Source organism: Bemisia tabaci, chromosome 8 (genome assembly GCF_918797505.1).
Source record: "Bemisia tabaci chromosome 8, PGI_BMITA_v3".
NCBI classification, from domain to species: Eukaryota; Metazoa; Arthropoda; class Insecta; order Hemiptera; family Aleyrodidae; genus Bemisia; species Bemisia tabaci.
The window spans coordinates 39,523,578-39,545,109 of NC_092800.1; the positions used below are offsets into that span (position 1 = coordinate 39,523,578).

At 40.2% G+C, this 21,532-nt stretch overlaps 1 protein-coding gene across 2 annotated transcripts in view; it reads left to right on the plus strand.

Moving 5' to 3' along the window:
* Nucleotides 1–65: 65 nt before the first annotated feature.
* The window catches only part of LOC109037106 (carbonic anhydrase 2), a 114,131-nt gene continuing 92,664 nt past the window's right edge, over nt 66–21,532 (plus strand). Inside the window, exon 1 of one of the 2 annotated variants that reach the window (XM_019051606.2) lies at nt 66–267. In XM_019051606.2, the coding sequence (XP_018907151.1) occupies nt 222–267 (46 nt within the window). In that variant the 5' untranslated portion in view covers nt 66–221. The remainder of the gene's footprint in view (nt 268–21,532) is intronic. The other variant, XM_019051605.2, reaches the window with a different exon arrangement.

The window sequence follows — 21,532 nt, forward strand, 5'->3', positions numbered from 1 at the left end:
CGGACTCTCTCCGCCTCTCGCCCCGCCGCCCCCGCCCTCCGCCTAGCGCGCTCCGCCTGCCGCGCTCGGAGCAGCTGCTCGCGGCTTTCTTCAGTCGATCCCCAACCGCGAGTCTCCACCGTCCTCGGATCGCCGCGCGCGCCGCCAACATCTTCCGCGATCTTTTTACGCGCGCGACAGTGTCTCCTCCGTGCCGCGAGTACCGCGAGTGCCAGTGAGCAATGGATATCCGACCCCCAGCTCTCCTCATCTTCTGCCTTTTTGCAGGTCAGTCCGCAATTCAGTGCTAGTCAGCAGGTCTCAAAATTATGAAATTATCGAATCGAAATCAGTGATTGAAAATCTCAACCTAGTTCATTCACTTTACGAATGGTCTCCGGGAAAAGAACTGCCGTCCGGGTAATCGTCCCCTAAGAATCCGAATTTGAGGGTCCCATACTGCCGTGCTAAGGAAGAAAGCCGTATGAACATTCGAGAAATTCTAAGAATTCGCAATTACCCCGGAAGACTTGAATAGTACAATTTGTACCGAGATTAGCCTAAAGAAGCAGGGTGGCATGAAACGTAAGAGAGGAATGAAAGATCGGAAATTTCAGTGAAATATATAATGAAATTTCACGCAACTGAAATATTTCATGTTTTTCAGGGGCTAGAGTATGCAACCGCACTCGAACACCCAAAAATAGAAGAAAGTCACAATTTGTATTACATTTTGTGGAACACGAAAAGGAACCGGTATTTTTCAATATCTGTATAAATTTCTGAAATTTCATGAAAAATCTCACGTGAAATTTCAGGATTTTATCTTTCATCAAATTTTGCCACCCTCCTCCGATAGACTTGAATGGAACCGATTATTTTTCAAATCACATAAGCGCCAAAATTGCGAACGCGAAAAATACAAGAAAAGTGGTTCTATTCGCTTTGTTGACAATCTTCGAATTCTTCAAAATGTATGTTCTTTTAGAAGGCTATTTTCAAATCAGACATGATTGATTATATACCGGAGGAAGCAAAGCAAAAACAACCCTTCTATACCACCAAAATAGATATTGGCGCTCACGTGTTTTGGAAAATAATCGGTTCAATTTTGATTTCCCTCAGAGATTTTTTTTTTTTTGCGTGTGGGGGGCAACGGGGGCAGTGAGAGACATTCCCTCCTTTGAGGTCTGGAAGGACTCCTCCAGCACAAAGGGGGAATGCCAGGGTGCCTCACTGAATTTTTTTTTACAATTTTGCTATTCTCACCGATTCAGAGGATGTGACGCTCTCATTTTGCAAAATTTCTTTGGTTTTAATTGGAAAGGACCAAGCGGACCCAGCCCCTTTAGTTCCGCTCATGTCAATATGATTGAAGGGAGTCAGAGCGAGGGCTCAATTGCATTGCAATGTTCAAAATTTCTCGAGACGATTTATGTCAGTATTCCTTAAAAGACGTCTGTTTTATAGGTAAAAATCCGCAAAAAATCTGGAAAATCATTCAGAAAATTCTCACAACAATTTTTCGTAAAAATAAAAAATAAAATAAAAGTAAAATGAACAAAAAAAGAAACGAATAAAAAATACGACTATACTTTTGAGGAAGCGAATGAAATTTCAGGACTTTCAACGCACTCAAGTGTGTCTGGCTCTTATCCCTCACATACTGTTGCAGAAGTGCACCACATTTTTGGAGGGACTCATGCTCAGACCCTCCGTAGCTACCCATGTGTAAATAGTTCTTTGAGCAAATGAGGAAAATGACAGTCGACGAAAATTTTCCTCTCACTATCTGTAGCCTTCTGGATGACGCGAATCGAAACAGTCAAAACATACTCTTTTCTCTCAAGTGGAGGCTGGGATCATCGAGCTTTTTTAAAGTTTTCCTTTTATGTGAACAGGAAAACCATCGATGAAATGGACCGAGTTTAACAGAAAGGAACCAAGCCACATCGGCTATTGCCAAACTTAACTGGGCAATTAAATTTTTTACGAGAGAACATTTGTGCGGATTCCTTTGAAATGTTTAAGAAATTTACTTCAAACTCTAAGAATTTTTACTGTAATTTGCACGAAAATCCGCACAACCGTTTTCGTGTAAAAATTAAATTTCTCAATTAAATTTCGCAATAGCTGATGTGGCTTGGTTCCTTTCTGTTTAACGCGGTCCAAATGCACATTGCACAATTAGGAGCTACTAATTCTGCTTAGTTGTAGAAACAACTGCTTCATTGTGCCTTTATTAGTAAGCTGAATATAGGTAAAATGAACCAATGGTAAAATGAAGTTCATTTGAGGGCAAGGCGCATAAGTGCAGTTTTTGAAAACTTTGAGTTATTAATGATTTCAAGTAAAACTAGTCTTAAACACAGTGTGTCTAGGCACATTCTGTGAAAAATTCACTCCCAAATTTCAATTTTTTAGCGTCAAAAAGTCAGTTCGAACTAGTGTCCGCCATCAGGATCCATGCAATTTTGAAACTTCAAACACGTATTTCTCGAAAGAACAAAAATTGCACTTATACGCTTTGTCCTCCCAGTCTCTCATTCGATCTATCTTCGGAAAGTATCAATTTTCCTTTCAGGCGAACATCCACGGACCAAATAGAAAACCGACTGAGACATCGGGAATCGGATGGTCGATGTTTACTTTTGCAGCACGCATACAAAATGACAAGGCGGCTTCGCTATTTAAGTCGCATCTTTCTTATCACAAAAGCGGCACGAAACCGAAATGATAAGCCAGTCGCCAATAACCTCCACTTCCGTGAATACGTGGACACCCATCGCGATGTCATTTATCAGTCATTAGGAAATTACGAGTTTACTGGCACTACTGGCTACTGGCCGGCCGGCATAAGTACGCGTGACTTTAAAAATCAGGCGACATGCGAGAACTGCAGCTAGGTTACAGTTTTAAGTGGTCGGGATTGATCTGAAGTAGTTTAAGTAAGATTTTAAGCCGTTTATTCAGATATGAACAAGATGCGGAATATTCATCCGAAAACCTCATTTTAAGTCTTAATATAAATATAAAATGAGGAATAAAATGTGGAATTAAATACACACTGAAAGAAAAATCTCGGTGTATTTACTAAGAAAAAGGTAAAATTACCGAGAATTCAGGGTTCTATTTGATCCCACTTTTTTCTTGGTAAAATTACCATTCATGGCATTGGTAATTTTACCGAGAAATCTCGGTAAAATTATTGATCTTCCTCGGTAATTTTACTGGACCTTGGTAAAAACGCCAACATTTTTTATCGACTGTGGTAGAATTACCGAGATAAAATGGCAAAGTTACCGGGAATCGATTACCAATAAAATTGGTATTTTTACCTGAAAAAACAGTAAAAATACCGGTTTTTAGGTAAGCTTACTAGTCAGTCTTAGTAAAATGACCAATAATTGGTAAAAAAAAAGTGAAATGGTAAAGGTACCAACGAACCGTGGTAAAAACGCCGAGAATTTTTTTTCAGTGTATATGCACATTGCACATTCATTCAAAAAAGAAGAGTTCAACAAGATACTCTGTACTTGTTAGTATTGAAACCCCGAAAAGAAATGTTATGGGGGGCTCCCCGAGAATAAGTTTCGTACCCCTTTGTTTTTATGGAAACGTGAACTGCCTTCAATTTAGAGAGTATGCTACCCGCAAATGTGTGGGCCCTTCGTGCCCGCCAATGCACCGGGCCCCTGAGCGTCAATACGGCCCTGGACCAAGGAGGCAAAAGTTTCTGTGAAATGATTTTTCTTAGGTTGGGTCAAAAATTTGGATTTCGATACATCTTGACGATAAAATCTCCCTAGTGTTGTAGAGAAAAAGTTGTGAGAGGTTTAGGTCATTTTCGTGGCGGTAGGGGGCGTAAAGCTGCATTAAAATCGGGAATGTTTTATTTTAAATGACTCTTAAACTTATGACCCAAGGCATAGCTTTTTTTCAAAGCAACCTTTTGTTAACCGCAAACTTCAAGTAGCCATGACGACCATGAGCCATTGAAAACGTCGAGAGTTTACAGGAATTTGTTGAAATTGATAGACAAAGCTATAGACAAAGGAGACAAAAGGGATACGGAGGGACCTTCTTGGAGAAAGCGGGTGAATACAATGAATATAGAAGGTACACACTAACGACTAACTAACGGGGACGGACGGGGGAATAGACTAATTAACGACAACTTACGAGAGACCCTATAGTTAGTCCATTATTAACCCACTTAGTCTATAAGAACCACCCATTTTAACCGATAGGACCGCTCCATGCTACATATGTCTTTTTTGTCTATAGCTTTGTCTATCAATTTCAGCAATCCGCCGGCTGGGATTGGGCCGCGTTGCAAGGAGAACCCTCCGGCAACTATTCTGCCGTGCTAAGGAAGAACGCCGTAAGGAACATTCGAGAGTTGCCAAATTTCCCAGGATAAAGCATGCATTCTTGACGATATTAATGCCTATTTTTCCTTGAAATTTTCAGATATTGTAGATTAAATTGTGAACAAAATAGTCTGAAAAATAGGAAGGAAAATATTTGCAATTTCCCGAAGAAATTCGTATTTTATCAGAGGAACTTTGGCAACGCCTGAAGGTTCATACGGCGATCTTCCTTAGCACAGCAGTATTACGTTCAGCCAACTAAAAATAGTAGTCCTGCTCGACAAGTATCAGTTGAACGGTCATTGACCCAACACACGGTTTTTTGCGAGAACACCTGTGCTGTGTCTAGCCTTCCTACCTTTTCCCACCCTACCGGTAGGAGCGTGAAACAACCTTGTCCTTGTCGACGCCCGGCGCAATGGGTGACAGTGGCCGATCGGGGGGGGGGGGGGGGGGGCACGGTGGTATGCCCTGCACCCTTCGCGCCAAAAATAGAGGGAAGGAATGGAAGAGTGAGGGGAAATAATCGGAGCAAAAGTGTAACGTATCTAAAAATTTACCAAAACAGATTTTAAGACCTATATGCGCTGTACTGCTTTCTTATTGTTTGCTTTTTTCCCCAAATACCTTACTCCTCAGAGGCAATTATTAGTGTAATTACTCAGGAAATACTTCGTCTAATTTCAACACTCAAATATTTCGCAAATTTTAAGCTGAACTCGCTTAAAATTTGTTCTGGGAGGGGTTCTCTTCAAGAACGTTTTAGAGGAAACCCTGTGGATCCTCTTTTATTCGAAACCAAATGCTGTATGCGCGCCGTCGCACAGTAGAACGAGTCGTTGGAAGAAGTTGGACATGACATTTTCGACAAAAATTGTAAGATTCCACGTTTATTTCGTCACAATTTTAATTTGAAGGGGTGCTTTTCATAGAGCACTTTACGAGAAAACCAAAGGAACTACCTTTTAAACATTACCATGTCTTATAAATGAAGATATAGGCTTTTAAAGTTTTTAAAACATATCCAACCTCTCTCGTTGATTCGATCCTCTGTGCGTCGCCGGAGGGAATTTCGTTTTCTTGTAATGAAGAAACTATTTTTTTTTTTTTTTTTTTTTTTTTTTTTTTTGGGGGGGGGGGTCGTCAACTTTTTAGGGGGAGTTTTTTAGGATCGGGCCGGAGTGGCTACCGCCGCCTAGAATCGGTGGTAAGTCAATGACTAAACCACTCTCGGAAATTCGCATCTTGAAGCCTGCAGTTCGTAAGTGCAGGGATTCTGCGCTGCAGCCATTTTTCTGGGTCCTAAATTTCTCCATTCAGGACCGAGTTTTTATGCTCCCTCAAAAGACACTCTACATTCCAGCAAGATCCTTTTAGAACGGTCTCAAACCTGGAATTTCCGGCGAGATGCATCGGCAACAGAGGGCACCACATGTCGGGGAGGGCATTAATTGGCCGTATTTCTGCCAAACGGAATTACATGCATTATGACGTGAGCCCTGTTATGCATATATCATTACGGGTCTCAGGGCTCATGTCTTATTGCACATGGTTCCGTTCGACGGAAATACGTCCGATTGCGGGATCGCACAGAAGCAGCCGCGAACCACCCGGCTCACGGCTACCTGGCTCCCGATCCGCAGACATCTCATTCCACTGCTTTCGGCTTTTCTCCGTCTTTTCTCTTTCCTTTTCCGTGGGTTTTTTGTCGTCTCCGAGCAGACTCGGGCTTCCGGAGCAGTGCCCTCTGGTATGCGAGCCCGCCGTCGCCGCCGTGTCGTCGCGCCGCGTGAAACCGCTGGTAGGGTAGCGGAGGTGGAGGCGGAGGCAGGGCCGGCCCCGTTGTGGTGGCAGCTCTCCGCAGTCGGCAGTCGTAGCCACCCTCCAATTACCAATTACTCTCGTCCTATGCTGCCGTAGTAAGGAAGAACGCCGTATGAGCCTTCAGGCGTTGCCAAGTTTCATTCGATAAAAACCGAATTTACTGGGAAAATTTTTAATATTTTTTCCCCCACATTTTCAGACAATTTTGTACGCAATTTACTCTAAAATATCTGAAAATTTCAAAGAAAAATGTGCATAAATTCCTTCAAAAATACATGTTTTATCGGAGGAAATTTGGCAACTCTCGAATGTTCGTGCGGCGTTCTTCCATAGCACGGCAGTAGGGAAGATTGCCGTATCAGTCTTCGAACGTTGCTAAATGGGGAATTTGCTCGCAAATTTTTTATTGCTTCATCTGAAAGTACTAAAAGAGTTGATTTCACAGTATTTTTTATGATTTTCCTCTGACATGGGAAATTCTTTAAAAGTAGATTTAAAAGTGAGAAAATGCACCGCCTAGTGACGTCATCTGGTGGCATTTCCCATTTGAATACACGTATTTCAGCAGAATCGGTTATTATGTCATATCTCCTCTATTAATTGGTCTTTTTATGCCATCATCGTTGCACAATGGGGGTGCAGGACTGTGTTACGGGTGCGTTACAAGGGGAGGAGGGAGTAAAAAAAATCGGAAATAAATTCGTACCGTAATGGTCGAAATTCCTCTTACAAGCCTCTGCAGTTTGGTGGTTATACTGACAATCAAGAGAAGTTACTGAAACTTCAATCGTTTCTGCAGGCATATTCCTCCCACTTGTGGCGTGATTCGTCGTATTGCCATCAGCGATCCATCACTTTTTTTTCTCCAGAAGTTTACCCATCTCTCGTTTGACTTGAATCTCAACCCAAACATTTCCTAGAAATATATTTTTGTTTGTTCAACTTTGGCTTGGTATCGCTCAGAAGTAAGCACTTCAACTGCGTGACCGAATCGCCCTCCGCGACGAGCTATTTTCGTTCCTTCTGCCTCACCTCGCGCCTGATTTGACGCGGTGACAGGACACAGGACTCAAGATGGATTTCGGTTTGCCCCCGGTCCAAGGCTGCAAGGTCGTCAGGATTTCGGAGTCGGAAGGATAAAAATATGGACCAGTGGACCACCAGAAAATATACGAAGTTAAGCATTTCAATACTTACATGTTTTTTTTTTTTAAAAAAATGTCATTTTAAACACGATTCGCGCAACGAAAATTACACCGAAAAAAAGGATGCTGATTTACCATGCAGGATGTAAAAAAGCGTGCGACAACTCACAAAACGCTGAATTAACCGCCCCAGTAGTTACTCTTACATCTTGATACTGCTAAAGTAACTGTCGTAGCGGTTAATTCAGCATTTTGTGAGTTGTCGCACCCTTTTTTACATCCAGAATGTTAAATCAGCATCTCTTTTTTTTCGGTGTACTGACATTAACTCCTAACCAAGATATCTAGTGTTTCTTGACGCGTGAATTCAAAAATCCCACTCATAAAAACACAAAAGTCTTCGTGCGTCGATTTGCGCACTGAATGTTGCCGCAACAGTCTCTGCGGTATAAAAAATATGACGACCTCTATCTCGGTACTTGGGCTCAGCCGTTGCTTGTTGTGAACACTTTGAACAAAATATGGAGGCAAGGAAAAATTGCTGGATGAAGAGGCTTGCCAAAGTTGTGCGCGATTTGACTCATGTAGAGTATTGTTTTTCTTGTGAGTGGGCAAAAAAATAAAAACGTTAGTATGCAAGTTGGGAGTTAATATCAGTGATTATCAATGCAAGATTCGGGTTCATTCGCGAACACCATCGCATCGGTAAGCAGTCGTAATAACATAATATGGACGATTCAGCATAAGAATTGAAATCTCCAAACTATAAGCAGTATCAGAATTCATACTCTACTACATGTCTTCGTATGTAAACGTCTTCATTAGCTCGTAAGGAGCGCTACGCAGGTCAAATTACTCGTCAAATTTCATTCGCGACTCTCGGCGCTAACGCCAATCCGATTGTAGAACCTCCCGCAGTCTGATAGATTAAATCATTTCTGGCTTTGTCGAGAAGACAAGACAAGACTTGCTCCTATCTGTGCCATGTAACACATAGATTTTCGATGTCTTGTCATGCTGACGTGAATTTCAACAATCAGGCCGCCTGATCAGGCTCTCAATCAGCCGATGATCAATGAACTACTTTTGCAATCCATCTCCGTACATTTAGTAATTTCTCACGCATATTTTTCGTCTTAGGAATTTCAAATTTTTACAAATCAAGGAATGGTCAGAATAAGCAACATTAACACTGAAAAGAAAGTTACGGGATATTTAGACTGTCGGAGAAGTATTCATTTCCGAATATCCGCCGTAAAATCTTATCCTAAAATCTAAAAATCTAAAATCGAAAGATTTTACGGCGGATATTCGGAAATGAATACTTCTCCGACAAGACATGCAGTCCTCTCCGGGCTGAGTGGCCGAAAGTACCGCGTGCTGAAGCCGGAGCTTCGATTGCTGCGGGTGCTACGCCCGGAACTTTCGGCCTCTGAGCCCGGAACGCGGACGGTGTGTATATACAGCCCGCAAGTACGGCTCGGAGTGAACCTCCATCGATCTTTTTGAACTTGGTGGTCTTAGGAGATCGAAAAGAGTTCAGTAGAGCAATGTGGCGATGATGGCATCAACTGACGTATGAAGCCACAAAGGATGACACCATGCAGCATGGAACGTGGCCGTATGCCAACACCCGCACCACTGCCTTCCTAGGCTCATCTCGTTTCCTGTATGATGCTCCGAGTTCGAGTTAAAATATTATCAATTCTGTCAGAATTCCGCGCTTTCCGAGAAGGTGCTCGCGACACTGACCTAAGCAGCGGCGGCGTCCTCTGTACGCATTAAAGCACTGCTTTCGGAGAGAAATTCAGAATGAATTCTTCATACATTAATAAGACACAAACATATGTAACAGGCAATCAGCATCAGCAATCGCTGGCAATTTGCGAGCTCCGTACTTGTTGACTCGTCAAATTGCAATTACAATTACATCGATTTTTTTTAAGAGTTTTATTTATTGTAACCTCCAATTAGAGGAAACATATACAATTATCATAAGCTAGAAATAATGTTTGGTAAAGCAACGACTGGTTAATTACTTATTATCATAAAATTAAAGAAACTAAACCTAAGACTTAATTAAGATTAAAAGGACATTCATAAAAATTAAATGGGTGAGACGAGTGAAGATCTGATGTAGTGAGAAGATTGTCTTTAAAGATGAGAACATCGATATGGTAAAGGTTTCTTTGGTGAAGAACTGCAAGGGACGACCTCAGCTTAGAACGCCTTCAAAATCAGCGATACTCTCCGCTTTGCCGGAGAGTTAGTTTAGTTGCGTAACCAAACCAAATCCAACGCATATTATTGATTACACCACACCGTCTAGTACCATTCATTCAAGAATAAGGGAAAATCGTATGTTTGAATTCAAAGCATAATAATCACTACTTTCCATCTTGCTTTTTCTATTTAAAATTTCGGATTTGTTTATTCATCACACATAGATTGCAATTTGCTGGCGATTGCTAATTCACTGCAAGGTGAGGTTTTTAGACAACACAAGACACAAATCTTTGCATAGGCAATTATTACTGCGTGGAGGATGCTTTTTTGTCTCTTGCAAATTGATGGAAAAATAGGAATTTGCGTAACCTCGAGTTTGGTTAGGTCAGTGTTTTTAAATGCTTTGAGAGAATAACTTTACTAATGTATGCTCTTCTGTTGGTTGTCACTGCCGATTGACGCTCTAATATTCGTGTCGGCCTTTTTTTAAAATTGCACTCAGGAGAGAGTGGGATCAATGCAGAATATTCCTCTTTGCGATGTAAAAAGTTAAAAAATAAAAGTAAAAATCAAAATGACGGAGGTCTTGGAAAACGGGAGGCCGTGTCTTCAAAATTGTGAAAATTGAGTTTGTGGTGTCACCGACAAAGAAGGATGCTGATTTAACACTCTAGATGCAAAAAAGTGTACGACAACTCATCTTGACATTGCTAAAGTAACTGCTTTACGGTTGATTCAGCGTTTTGTGAGTTATCGCATACTTTTTTACATCCAAAATTAAATCAGCATCCTCTTTATTCTGCGTAACACTTTTAATAAAATCGGAGATAATTTTGTCACGGTCTTATGAATATTAAAAAAGAGGCTGATACTTTGAAATGATTTCTTTATTTTCCTATAATTTTTTTATTGTTGAGTAGGGATCCCGTAATTCCGGCGTGTCTCGGGACGCAAACACTTAATTGAAGTGAACCCTGAATTATTATGATATGAATGATATTTAAATGATAAGACTTGTAAAGTATTTGTAAAATTATGCATTTCTGAGGTACAAATAAATAATAATAATAATAATAATAATAATCGGTATAATCCGCCACCTGTACTTGAGAATCAGCGATATCGCCTGTATTGGAACAACCCAGTCCTAACTGATAGGATGGTTATGGCTAATAGACCTGACGTCATCTTGATAGATAAACAGGCGCGTGTTGTGCAGCTCTTGGATTTTAGCATCCCTAGCGGACACAATTTTGTTGTCGAAGTATGAGGAAAAGATATCAAAATATATGCCTCTCTCTGTGGAAATTAAGATAATTTGGGCCATGGACATTGTCTATATTAGGCCTATTATCATGTCCGTCACAGGAGTCGTACCGGAGAGCCTAATTAAACACCTAAAAGGGCTGAAACTCCCGGATCACCTTCTCCACACCATGCAGAAGTCAGTTATTCTCAGCACCTGCAATATAGTTCGGAGTTTCCTTAACATGGAATAGTCCCCTCTCTTTCATCTCTCTAATTTCTGTTTTGGTTTTTAGTTTTCTATTCTTGAAAATCTTAATTGTTAGGGCATAAACAGGACCCAAGACTCTAGTCTTTGACTCGTCTTGGGCTCTTAATACCAGGAAAAATCCTGTGAGGGAAAAAAAAAAAATAATAAAAAAAGAGTAGGGATCCCGCGAAATTAGAATTTTTTTCACGCGCAGCGGCGAAGAGAATAATCTGAGGGGAGACGCTGCTAGGTTCACGAGTAGTTGACATAAGTTGTAGATACAGAGGCTGAGGGCCTGTCGTGTCAACTGTGTGTTGACTGTTGGAGTCGATCATTGACGGAGTGCGCTGAATAAATTATCGGTTCAAAGACATTGACTTCTCTCAGCGCTCGCAGGAGTTGCAGGATGACAAATTAAACTGATTTTAACCTTTGCTCGCTCCTCTTTAAGAGCGCACGTAGATCGGAGACCTCATTGTCTCAATAGAACGTATTTCTGTCAAACGGAACTATGTGCATTATGACGTGAGCCCTGTTACGCATATATTCTTATGGGTCTCAGGGCTCATGTATTCAGGCACGCAGGTCCGTTTAACAGAGACACATCCAATAGACGATGCTCTCAATCCGTCCTTTCTCAGGCCAAGGAACGTAAATTCACTCCAAGATTACGAAATTGACTCTAGTTTCCTCTTTTTTCATGGGAAAATGGTCGCTTAATTTCTGTCCAAAATTTTCCTGTTTTTGTAGGGTGATTGGAAGAAAAATCAGCGCAATTTCCAATGGACCTGTTGCAAACTTTTGCTAGAGCAAAAATAAGAGTTGTTTCTTGTAGATAATGCCTCAAAAATCACGATGAGCGCATCGGCAAAGTCTGAAATGCACTCATAACTTCACAATCTGCGTAAGAAATTTGCGTTTTTTTAAGCTTCCCGCTTCAAAAACGATACTACGGCACAGGTGAACATTTTGTTAGAGGAGTCGCTCCATCGTCGGCGATATTCATCATGGCCGACGCTTGCGCGCAGTTCCGCGCGTAATTCGAGGAGAGTTCAAGGTCAATCAATTCGGGCGTGGAAAATATGAACGTTAACACACCGATTGTTATCTGGTCTAATCCAGTTCAGGTGTTATCTCGTCCCATCAAACGTGTTTTGGCGGATTGGCGTCGGCCATGATGATTATTGCCGACGATGGAACGACTCCTCTTACAAAATGTTCACCTGTGCCGTAGTATCGTTTTTGAAGCGGGAAGCTCAAAAAACCGCAAATTTCTTACGCAGACTGTGAAGTTATGAGTGCATTTCAGACTTTGCTGATGCGCTCATCGTGATTTTCGAGGCATTATCTATAAGAAACAACTCTTATTTTTGCTCTAGCAAAAGTTTGCAACAGGCCCATTAAATATGTTGGATGGATTTCGATCGAAAACAAAAAATGCGAATTCATATTTTGCAACGCTTGATTGAGGTTACGTTCTATCCATTTGGAAGATGTATCCTCGAGAAACCAAGCTCCAATCGGTTTGGGCTTTTCATTTCCACACTGTAGTGCAGCAATTAAGGTCTTAGAATGCAGAAAGTTTCGATGAAAAAATGGTGGATCTCCAGTACCAGCTTTGATATGCCGAAGAAAATTCACGCAAAAATAACATCACTGAGCTGTCAAAAATTGCCGGACTATAATGAAACTCACGCCTTTCATCGGAGCAGAAGGATCTTGTCAGTTCGCAGTTTTTTTCGTAGAAAGGGTTCATAGGGAATATCTCTCGATCAGACTTTTAGATCCAATTTGAAAGTACCTAATCGATCCACTGAAAATTTTGCCTCCGTGAGCTAAGAACCGTATTTTCCCGTGGACGGTAAAATGGATACTTTTATAAACAAGCGTTGACAACGATCTCACACATGACCGTAACGATAATTTTTGAAAAGCACCTTTTAAAAACTCTGAAAAAACTATTGACAAAATTTAAGAAAAAGGTAATACCTTGCAATTTTTTTTTAAAATGAAAAATTTGTGAATGAGTCCTCAGCAAACGTTCGTAGACTTTTTTGAAGGGTCCTTCTAATCCTCCTTTTTGAACATTTCAAGTGTTTAAAAAAACTGAAGTAGATCTTTATAGAGACTTTTAAAAATGGTATGCTCATTGAAATTTTACCTCTAATTTCTACTTGAAAATATATCGATTATATAAATTTTATTTTCATATGAATTTTAACATTCTTTTAGTTTGTCTTCTTAATTTTTTTTTTTCATAAAAAAGTCGAAAACCGCACCCTCGAACCGCTCCGTGGTCCAACCCCCAAAGCGCTTCGCGCCTCAAGCGTCATGCATTACGCGTTACTCTCATAATTTTATGTTATAGAGTAAAATAAAATTTTATTTCTTTCTTTCTTCAAAAAAATGTTTAAACATTCCTTGCTTCTAGGGAACATCCGAACCTTTCCCCCCAACATTTACAGTCGAGGAAAGCATATGAACCTCATCAGATAAAATCAATTAATCGTGCTGTAAATATTCTCATTTCTTTCATCAACTTAATATAAACTGAGCTGACTTTAATTATAATCAGGAACACGAGTGCAGCACCTGTATTCCCTCGATTTTGCTTTTCCTTTCGTTTCTTTTCCGGTCTTGAGATGGTGTAACCCACTTCACTATAGCGGTACCGTAGCGTTGGCGTGGGCTCGTCTTTAAGCCACCCTTCCACAGACAGCGCACGAAGCAAAGTTGGAGGCGCGAATCGTTACATTGGTGACGGATATATTTGGATTGCATTTAGCAAAAAGTAAACGCAAGAGCATTCCAATCTCGCCAAGGTCGTGCAACTTATTTTACCTTGCAAATATAAACTGGATCGCTTTAGCAAAAAGGAACCAGCGCTATTACAGTGTTTTAATATCGTGCAAATTCTTTATTTCTTTTAAAAATATTCAAAATATGTATAGTATTAAAATTTACACAATTATTACCCTTTCAAATGAACAATTTTTTGGTGGGAAGCAAAAACTATTTGCTATTCTGGGAAATATTTTCGATGATTATGAAGAAGCAAAATTATTACAACAATGCAATCGCGCTGGTTCCTTATTGCTAAATGCGATCCAGTTCATGCCTCACGCTATGGCGCCTTCAATTTCGGGGATGCAACACGGACATCCATCAAGTACGAATAGTTGCATCTCTGCGCCGTCATCAACGCGCGCTCGTTCCCCTGCTCTATTTCCACGTTTTGTTGATTCCGTTTGTCTCATATTTGCAGTGATGCCTAGGACTACGGAAGACGTCATGAAGATGCAACATTTTCACAACCCTGTGATCGCGCTGGTTCCTTTTTGCTAAATGCGATCCATACTGATAATCTAAGCAAGTTTTATCTTTACTCCCAATAAACTATGATTTCAAAAATAAACTAACCTTTGTAAAAATTTTTTCGCATGATTTCAGTAATTTTACTGCAAAGAATGTAAGTTGCACAATCTTAGCAACATTGGATTGCTGTTGGTTCCTTTTTGCAAAATAAAATCCATTAAAAATCGTTACCTCTGGTCTTGCTACTGACTTCGCGCGGCGAAATTCACGTCGCACATTGCCTGTGGAAACGCACACCTTTACAGAAGCGCAAAAAATCGCGATGATCGAATCGCCACAGAGTCCAACGATCACGTGCCGATCAAGTTCACCGTTCCAGAGGTAAAAGCTCTCGGATGTATTTTTAGCCTCCGCTTTCCTGCTTTTATCTGGGTGATTTATGACCGTTCCGTTCGATTTCCGCTTTTGTCTCTCGGATCGCTCCTAACAGCGCTTCACTGCATGAAGATTGTTTCATTTGCCGTAATATCGAAGTAATTTGAATTAGGATGTATCTGGTGTATCCATGCAGGCACCTGCAGCCATCTGCCAAGGGAAATCAGTGGCAACATTCAATGTTTCTGAAATGAGTTAGATGCAGTGGTGAACAGGGTGGCATGAGAGAAATGAAAGATTGTAAATTTCAGTGAAGTATTTCATGAAATATATCATATTTTTCAGGGGCTAGAGTATGCAACTCACACTCAAACTCGTGCGCAGCAATAGAAGAAAGTCACTATTTTCACATTTTGCGAAACATGAAAAGGAACGAATATTTTCATAAATTACTAATATTTCACGTAAAATTTCAATATTTTATTTTCTATGAAATTATGCTAACCTGGTGGTAAATTGATCAGTTAAGACACGTCGGAAATTCTAGGATTTGTCTATTCAGACGTAGTTCATTTCAATTATATTTTACGACATGGCACTACTATTTTTGGCTCATTATAGAAACGACGTATATGACATTACTATTTATATCGATGGCCTAGAAACAATACCTCACCTATCTGCAAACTGATGATTTTACAGGACGAAGAGAAAAGTTCGCTATACCTATTTGTAATTTTTAGATTAGGTTTGCAATTTTGTTCATATAGCGTCATCACAGCCCTCCCATGTGGAATTGAAAAAATTAAATACATCAGCTTCCGTATTTCAAACTGTATGATGCGGCAAAGTTGCTAACTTTTTTTCGCCAAAATCATCAGTTAGGTGGTACTGGTACTGTTCCTTGTGTATCGATATGCAGATCGGCGCTCCTGGATGAGGCAGGATGAGTGGTCCCTCATCGCAAAATGAAGTCCGAGCAATAGATATAGGGCAGGCTGACTCATCTCCAATCGCAATCTTGTTTCACTTCCAAACACATCGTCACCTTCCGGCTAAATCATCAAAAGCGTCACGCGACGTGTGAAAATTTCCGCCGCCTTTTTCTTTTTCCCAGAGAAACATGTTGGTCGAATCTGTTTGAAAATTTCACTGAATTTTATCGGCCGCGTGAAGAAAATTCAGTGAAATTTTCGGACAGTTTCGTTGAACAATTTCGCTGTTTTCAAAAAATTTAAAAAGTACCAGACTAGGTCAACAGTTAAAATGAAATAAAATTTCATTTTAATTTCTCTGTTAATAAATAAAATGGCGGCGGAAATGTTGAAACGTCGCATAGCTTTTGTTATACTTTGGCCAGAAGGTGATGGTATACACTGTCCGATACGAGGCGGAAATAGACGTTGAAAGGTCTCTGTCAAATAGACACCTCGGTCGCTAACCCAAATACATATTCCGGGAGGTTTCGTGATCTCGAATGATAATTTTTATCCGGATTCGTCTAAAAAGCCGGCGCCTTTCCTCTCCGTCGCACAGTGGGACGAGTCATTGGATAAGATAGGACATGATATTTTGGACGAGAACTGCGCATTTTAGGGTTTATTCCGTTGAATTTTAAATTTTAAGGAGTGTAGAAATATGAAATTTTACGATAAAACAAGAAGGACCACTTTTAAAACCTCTACGTTATGCACTGAAAAAAAATTCTCGTCGTTTTTACCAAGATCCGTTGGTACATTTACCATCTCACTTTTTTTACCAAGTATTGGTAATTTTACCAAGACAGACTGATAAGCTTACCTAAAAACCGGTATTTTTACTGTTTTTTCAGGTAAGAATACCACTTTTATTGGTAATCAATTCCCGGTAACTTTGCCATTTTATCTCGGTAATTCTACCACAGTCGATAAAAAATATCGGCGTTTTTACCAAGGTCCAGTAAAATTACCGAGAAAGTTCAAAAATTTTACCGAGATTTCTAGGTAAAATTATCAATTCCATAAATGGTAATTTTACCAAGAAAAAACTGGGATCAAATAGAACCCTGAATTTTTGGTAAGTTTACCCTTTTCTTAGTAAAAACACCGAGATTTTTTTTTCAGTGTGTATTAACGGAGTTATACGCTTTTAAAGTTTCCAAATTTTGTCCGACTTCCCTCATCGACGCCTTCCATTGTGCGTCGGCGAGGTGGAAGAAAGGCGGAGGGAAATTTCCGAATTTTTGCAAAACAATGAGGTGCCGGCCGGCCAGGATGTGACAAATGCGCGAAAAATCTGTGTCAAAGACCGTGACAAATCCGAGCTGGAAATATTTGAATACCCGGGCGTCTCTATGGAGAGGATAATGCGCCGATTTGCATGTTAATGTCTCGTCTGGACGCCTGCAATTATTCAGCTGCCCGAGGAGTCCCGCGCTTTGTCGCCGCGCTAAATAGCGAATCCGCGAATCGGGAGGTTAGGTTGGCTTCCCGCAATCCGGAGCTCTGAGTCAGCCCTTCGGGGCGTGGGTGTTCGAGCGCTGTGCTCTTGCACCCTGGGCTGACAAACTAGGGTTTTAGCACTCTGGGAACGCATTGGAGATCCATAAACGGAGTGGAAGAAAAGGAGGATGAAGATTGCAGGAGAAGAAGAAGAAGAAGAAGAAGAAGAGGAGGAGGAAGACGACGATGATGATAGAAGAATGTGGAAAAAGAAAAATAAGAAGAAGTAGAAGAAGAAAACGATAATATAAGGGTGATGAAGAAGGAGGAGGAGGAGAAGAAGAAGAAGAAGAAGGAAAAGACGATGATATAAGAATGAAGAAGAAGGAGCCGATGATAGGATGAAGAAGAAAAAGACGATAATGTAAGGATGAAGAAGAAGAAGCAGAATTTATTTTTCTCCGTCCTTCGCGTTTATTTTCTTTTTTTATTCTAATTCTCCTCTTCCTCTCCGCTTCTTTTTCTCTATCTTCCTCTTTGTCTTTTATGGACTCCCAAAAAAATCACGTGGAAGAAAATGAAAAAAAAAAAAAAAAAAAAAAATCTAAGCCGGAAAGCTCCCATAAATGCGGCGTCGACGGGAGAAAAGCGAAAACTGGGGTGATGCAACTATTTTAACACTTATGCGGCTAAAATTGCATAGTCGCGGTAATGAAGGAGCCTTAATTTTTTACCCGTGCCCTCCGATTTAGGCATATGAGTGATTTAGAATTGATTGTAGATTTTTGTCGACGACAGACCCTATAAGGAGCTCGAAAGAGATCTTCATAAAAAACATGTTCTACTACTTGCATCACTGAATCTCCTACAAATGACTTGGAAATTCAAATCAAATAAACTAAACTCATCTTCTTTTTTGTACCGTCTACACGCATTTTCAAAAAAAAGAAAAGAAAAAAGAACATTTTTTAAAAAAGAACCGAAAGGACAGAGGAGGTCCTGTGTCCTTGCCCCTCGTTGCTCAATTAGCATGTCCTATCCACCAAAGTAGTTTTAAAAATTGAATTATGAGACGTCAAAACAAAGATGCGTATTTCCGGACCAAACCAAATTATACCAATTTTACCTTGATCTCGCGTCTTTACCACTACAATTTTACCCATAGTCTCGCACACTCTCATCATTCAATGTCTACCGCGCTTAATTCTCCAAAGTCCATTCAGCAGCACGTGATTTTTCGTTGCAGAAAAATAATTAAGACTACCAGAACGATAGCGTGGTTGAAGAAATATAAATAACTGTATTAACTCTCGAGCTAATCAGTTACGTGATTAAAGTCTACCTGCTATTTCAGAGCAATTAAGATTAGCAATCGCCGCTCATACATATGGGTTGAAAGAAATCTATTTTGCGAACAATGTTGCACCAAATGTCACAGACGGTGTCAATGATTTGTGTGCTTATTTTTAATTTGACGTATAAGTGGAATGAGCACTAGAGGCTTGAGCAGAGCTGGCATGAGAAGTGAAAGTACTCTAATTGGCGCATGTGAAAAGCGCATCACATTGAAGAAAGAATGCCAGTTACTAAAAGTGCAAGGGAAATTGACTCTAGGGCAGGGGGTTTGAATGACATCATCTACATTTTGGGTAGGCACCTGCCGTGACCTCGCAAAACTAGTCACCAATTCGGGGTGGGCCCTAAAATCTTGGTGATGTCGTTTCATCAACCTCACTGAAAAAAAAAAAAAAAAAAAAAAAAAAAAAAAAATTATCGTCCGTTCCGGGTGTTTGAGCCGTAGCGTCGATTGTTCTGGGTGCTACGCCCGGAACCTTCGGCCTCTGAGCCCGAAACCCGGACGGTATGTCTATAGCCCGTAAGTACGGCTTTCAGTACCGGAGTTCTTTTTTCAGTCCTCCATTGGCAGATAAGCGCTGGACAGTTTTTTTCCTGTGCGATCTGTGCAGATCTAGATGTTTTGATTAATAAAATCCCCAATAATATATCCCACGCAAATTTTCAATCCTCAAATCGTTCCGGATTCAAAAATTTATTTTTCCTCCCTCTCCCGTAGATGTTCTTTTTTTGGAAGAATATTCCGAAAAAATATCATTCATTCACACATGAACATGAGCGTCCATTTATGTGTACGGCAGTTATACATATGACCTTACAATTTAATTCAATGCCACTACACGCTAGTGGCACGTAATAAAGCGCCTTCAAAAAGGTGCGAAACAACCTCTTGACAGTGGTGTTTAAAAAGTTATCTCATAAAAGCATCTTCAAGCGGGAATAATTACACTATTCTCAACTGTGCGGCTTCGTTTCTTGAGAAGGTCATTTATCAGTGAAACAAACTTTTTTGGGTTTTAATTTGACGCAACTACATCTTCTACATTTTCTCGCGCTCATTACATAAAACCTGGTAAACTAAGCGAAAAATTCAACGGTGTTTTCCTTTAATTGCTCATTATCCCATTATTGCTCGAAAAACCGGTTTGGAAAATATTCCTTCGAACCGTTATTAATTGAAGATTTCCGTTAAGATCCTTCGTCCTTGTCCTTGATATAGTTAGATTTTTTTCTCATCAGTAATTTCATGACGAATTCAGTGCGTTCTCCTTTAAACGCCACGCACAGAAAGAGGAGGATAGAGAGGGGGAGAGAGAGAGGAAAGGAGAAACATTATTTACGAGAACTGAAATTTGGATGGAATGAAACAACTAAAATTCGGTTCTGAACCGAAGCCGAGGTCTTCGACCATAGAGACTGAACTCCGGTTTAGATAGGGAAAAGAGATATGGAGGGATCCTATTGATGGAAGCTGGTGTTAGCAATGGACATAAAAGGTAGGTAATAGACTGATTAACGGCAACTCACAAGAGACCCTGTAGTTAGTCCTTCATTTACCCCCCGTTAGTCTGTAAGATCCACCCATTTCAACCAATAGGATCACTCCATACTCCCTAAGAATTCTTTGTCTATCAAATTTTACAATCAGTCCACTGGTTCCTACGAGCGAAAAATTCGGTTTCCTGGATCTCAAACTTTGATGTTCTATGAACAGCAGTTGCCCTTTGCTCCTCCCTGGAAGCGCCAGGCTCCAATGAGGTTGTCAGTGATTCTTGCATGCAACGGTTTCGACATTTGGCTCGCTTAATTTCGCGTGACTTTTCTCTCCGTTTCAAGCACAACAACCGCTTTCAGAGCAAAAATATGTGTAATTGCAGCGTTAAATACTCGGAAGGTTATGCTCCTCTCCGTTGCATGTGCAATTTGCACATACCGTAAATGCACCCAATTCACGCCAACACGCACATCGGTTGCCGATTTTCCATCGATTTTCAGAAAATTCGCAGTACGACCAATTACAACCAATCAAACGTCTGGAGTAACGGCAACACCGCATGGATGTAAACCGATACGTCACACCCAACACGGAGATTCATTTGTACTCCTCTCTTTACTCGCACGCGAGACACTGAGGATCGAAATCGGTTGAATTCAATTTGAAATAGGTTTATATTAGCTAATAAAGTCATTAAAATTCTCCCATTTTAATGCGAATAAGTTCGCTTTATCCATCTAATTAACAAGGAAGCGTCATAATTAATGATGCATCTAGCAATTTAACAACAGTTTTTTTTCCTCCTAGTTAAATGTGTGTTAACAAATCAATACTAGGCGAGGTAAAAATCGACTTTATAGTGGATTTAAATGCAGGAAAAGCAGTGCCACCACTGTATGAAAATATTGAGGAATCATGACATCCTACAGCTGCGTTTTCTGTGTGCGTGCTAAAGGAGCACTGCTTTTTCAAAGAAATATTAGAGTGGATTATTATTTTTTTCCAAATTTTATACAATACTGGTAACTCATTTATGAATAATAGTAGTCAAACGGAGCCAGCATTGGAATGGTTGAAAGTAAGTTTAAAGTAATAAATTTACTGCGAGAGAACATTTGTAGTTAACTCAAGGTATACACATTCTTTGATAATTGTATCAGCATGGAGGATGTTTTGTGGCATATGGTTAAAATTGAAGGCGAAATTTCTATGAGCGTGATCTCCATACCTTTTTCTTGAGATAATTAAGGCGTTGGATGCAAAAAGGGCATTTCTTGGTCGCGGTGTCTCATAATTTCCACCGTTAATTTAAATTTTAGAGAGACAACTATTCGACAAATTCACTAAAATTTTTAGTATTCAGCATCGTAAAATCATGAAAAAAAAATTCGGTAAAAATTTCAACGAATTCCAATAATTTGCTTTAATTATAACGGATGAAACGGTAGTGGAGAGTTTGAGACATCGCAACCAAGAAATGCTCGTTTTGCACCCAGCACTTTAAATTCTATTAGCTATGGAATATACAC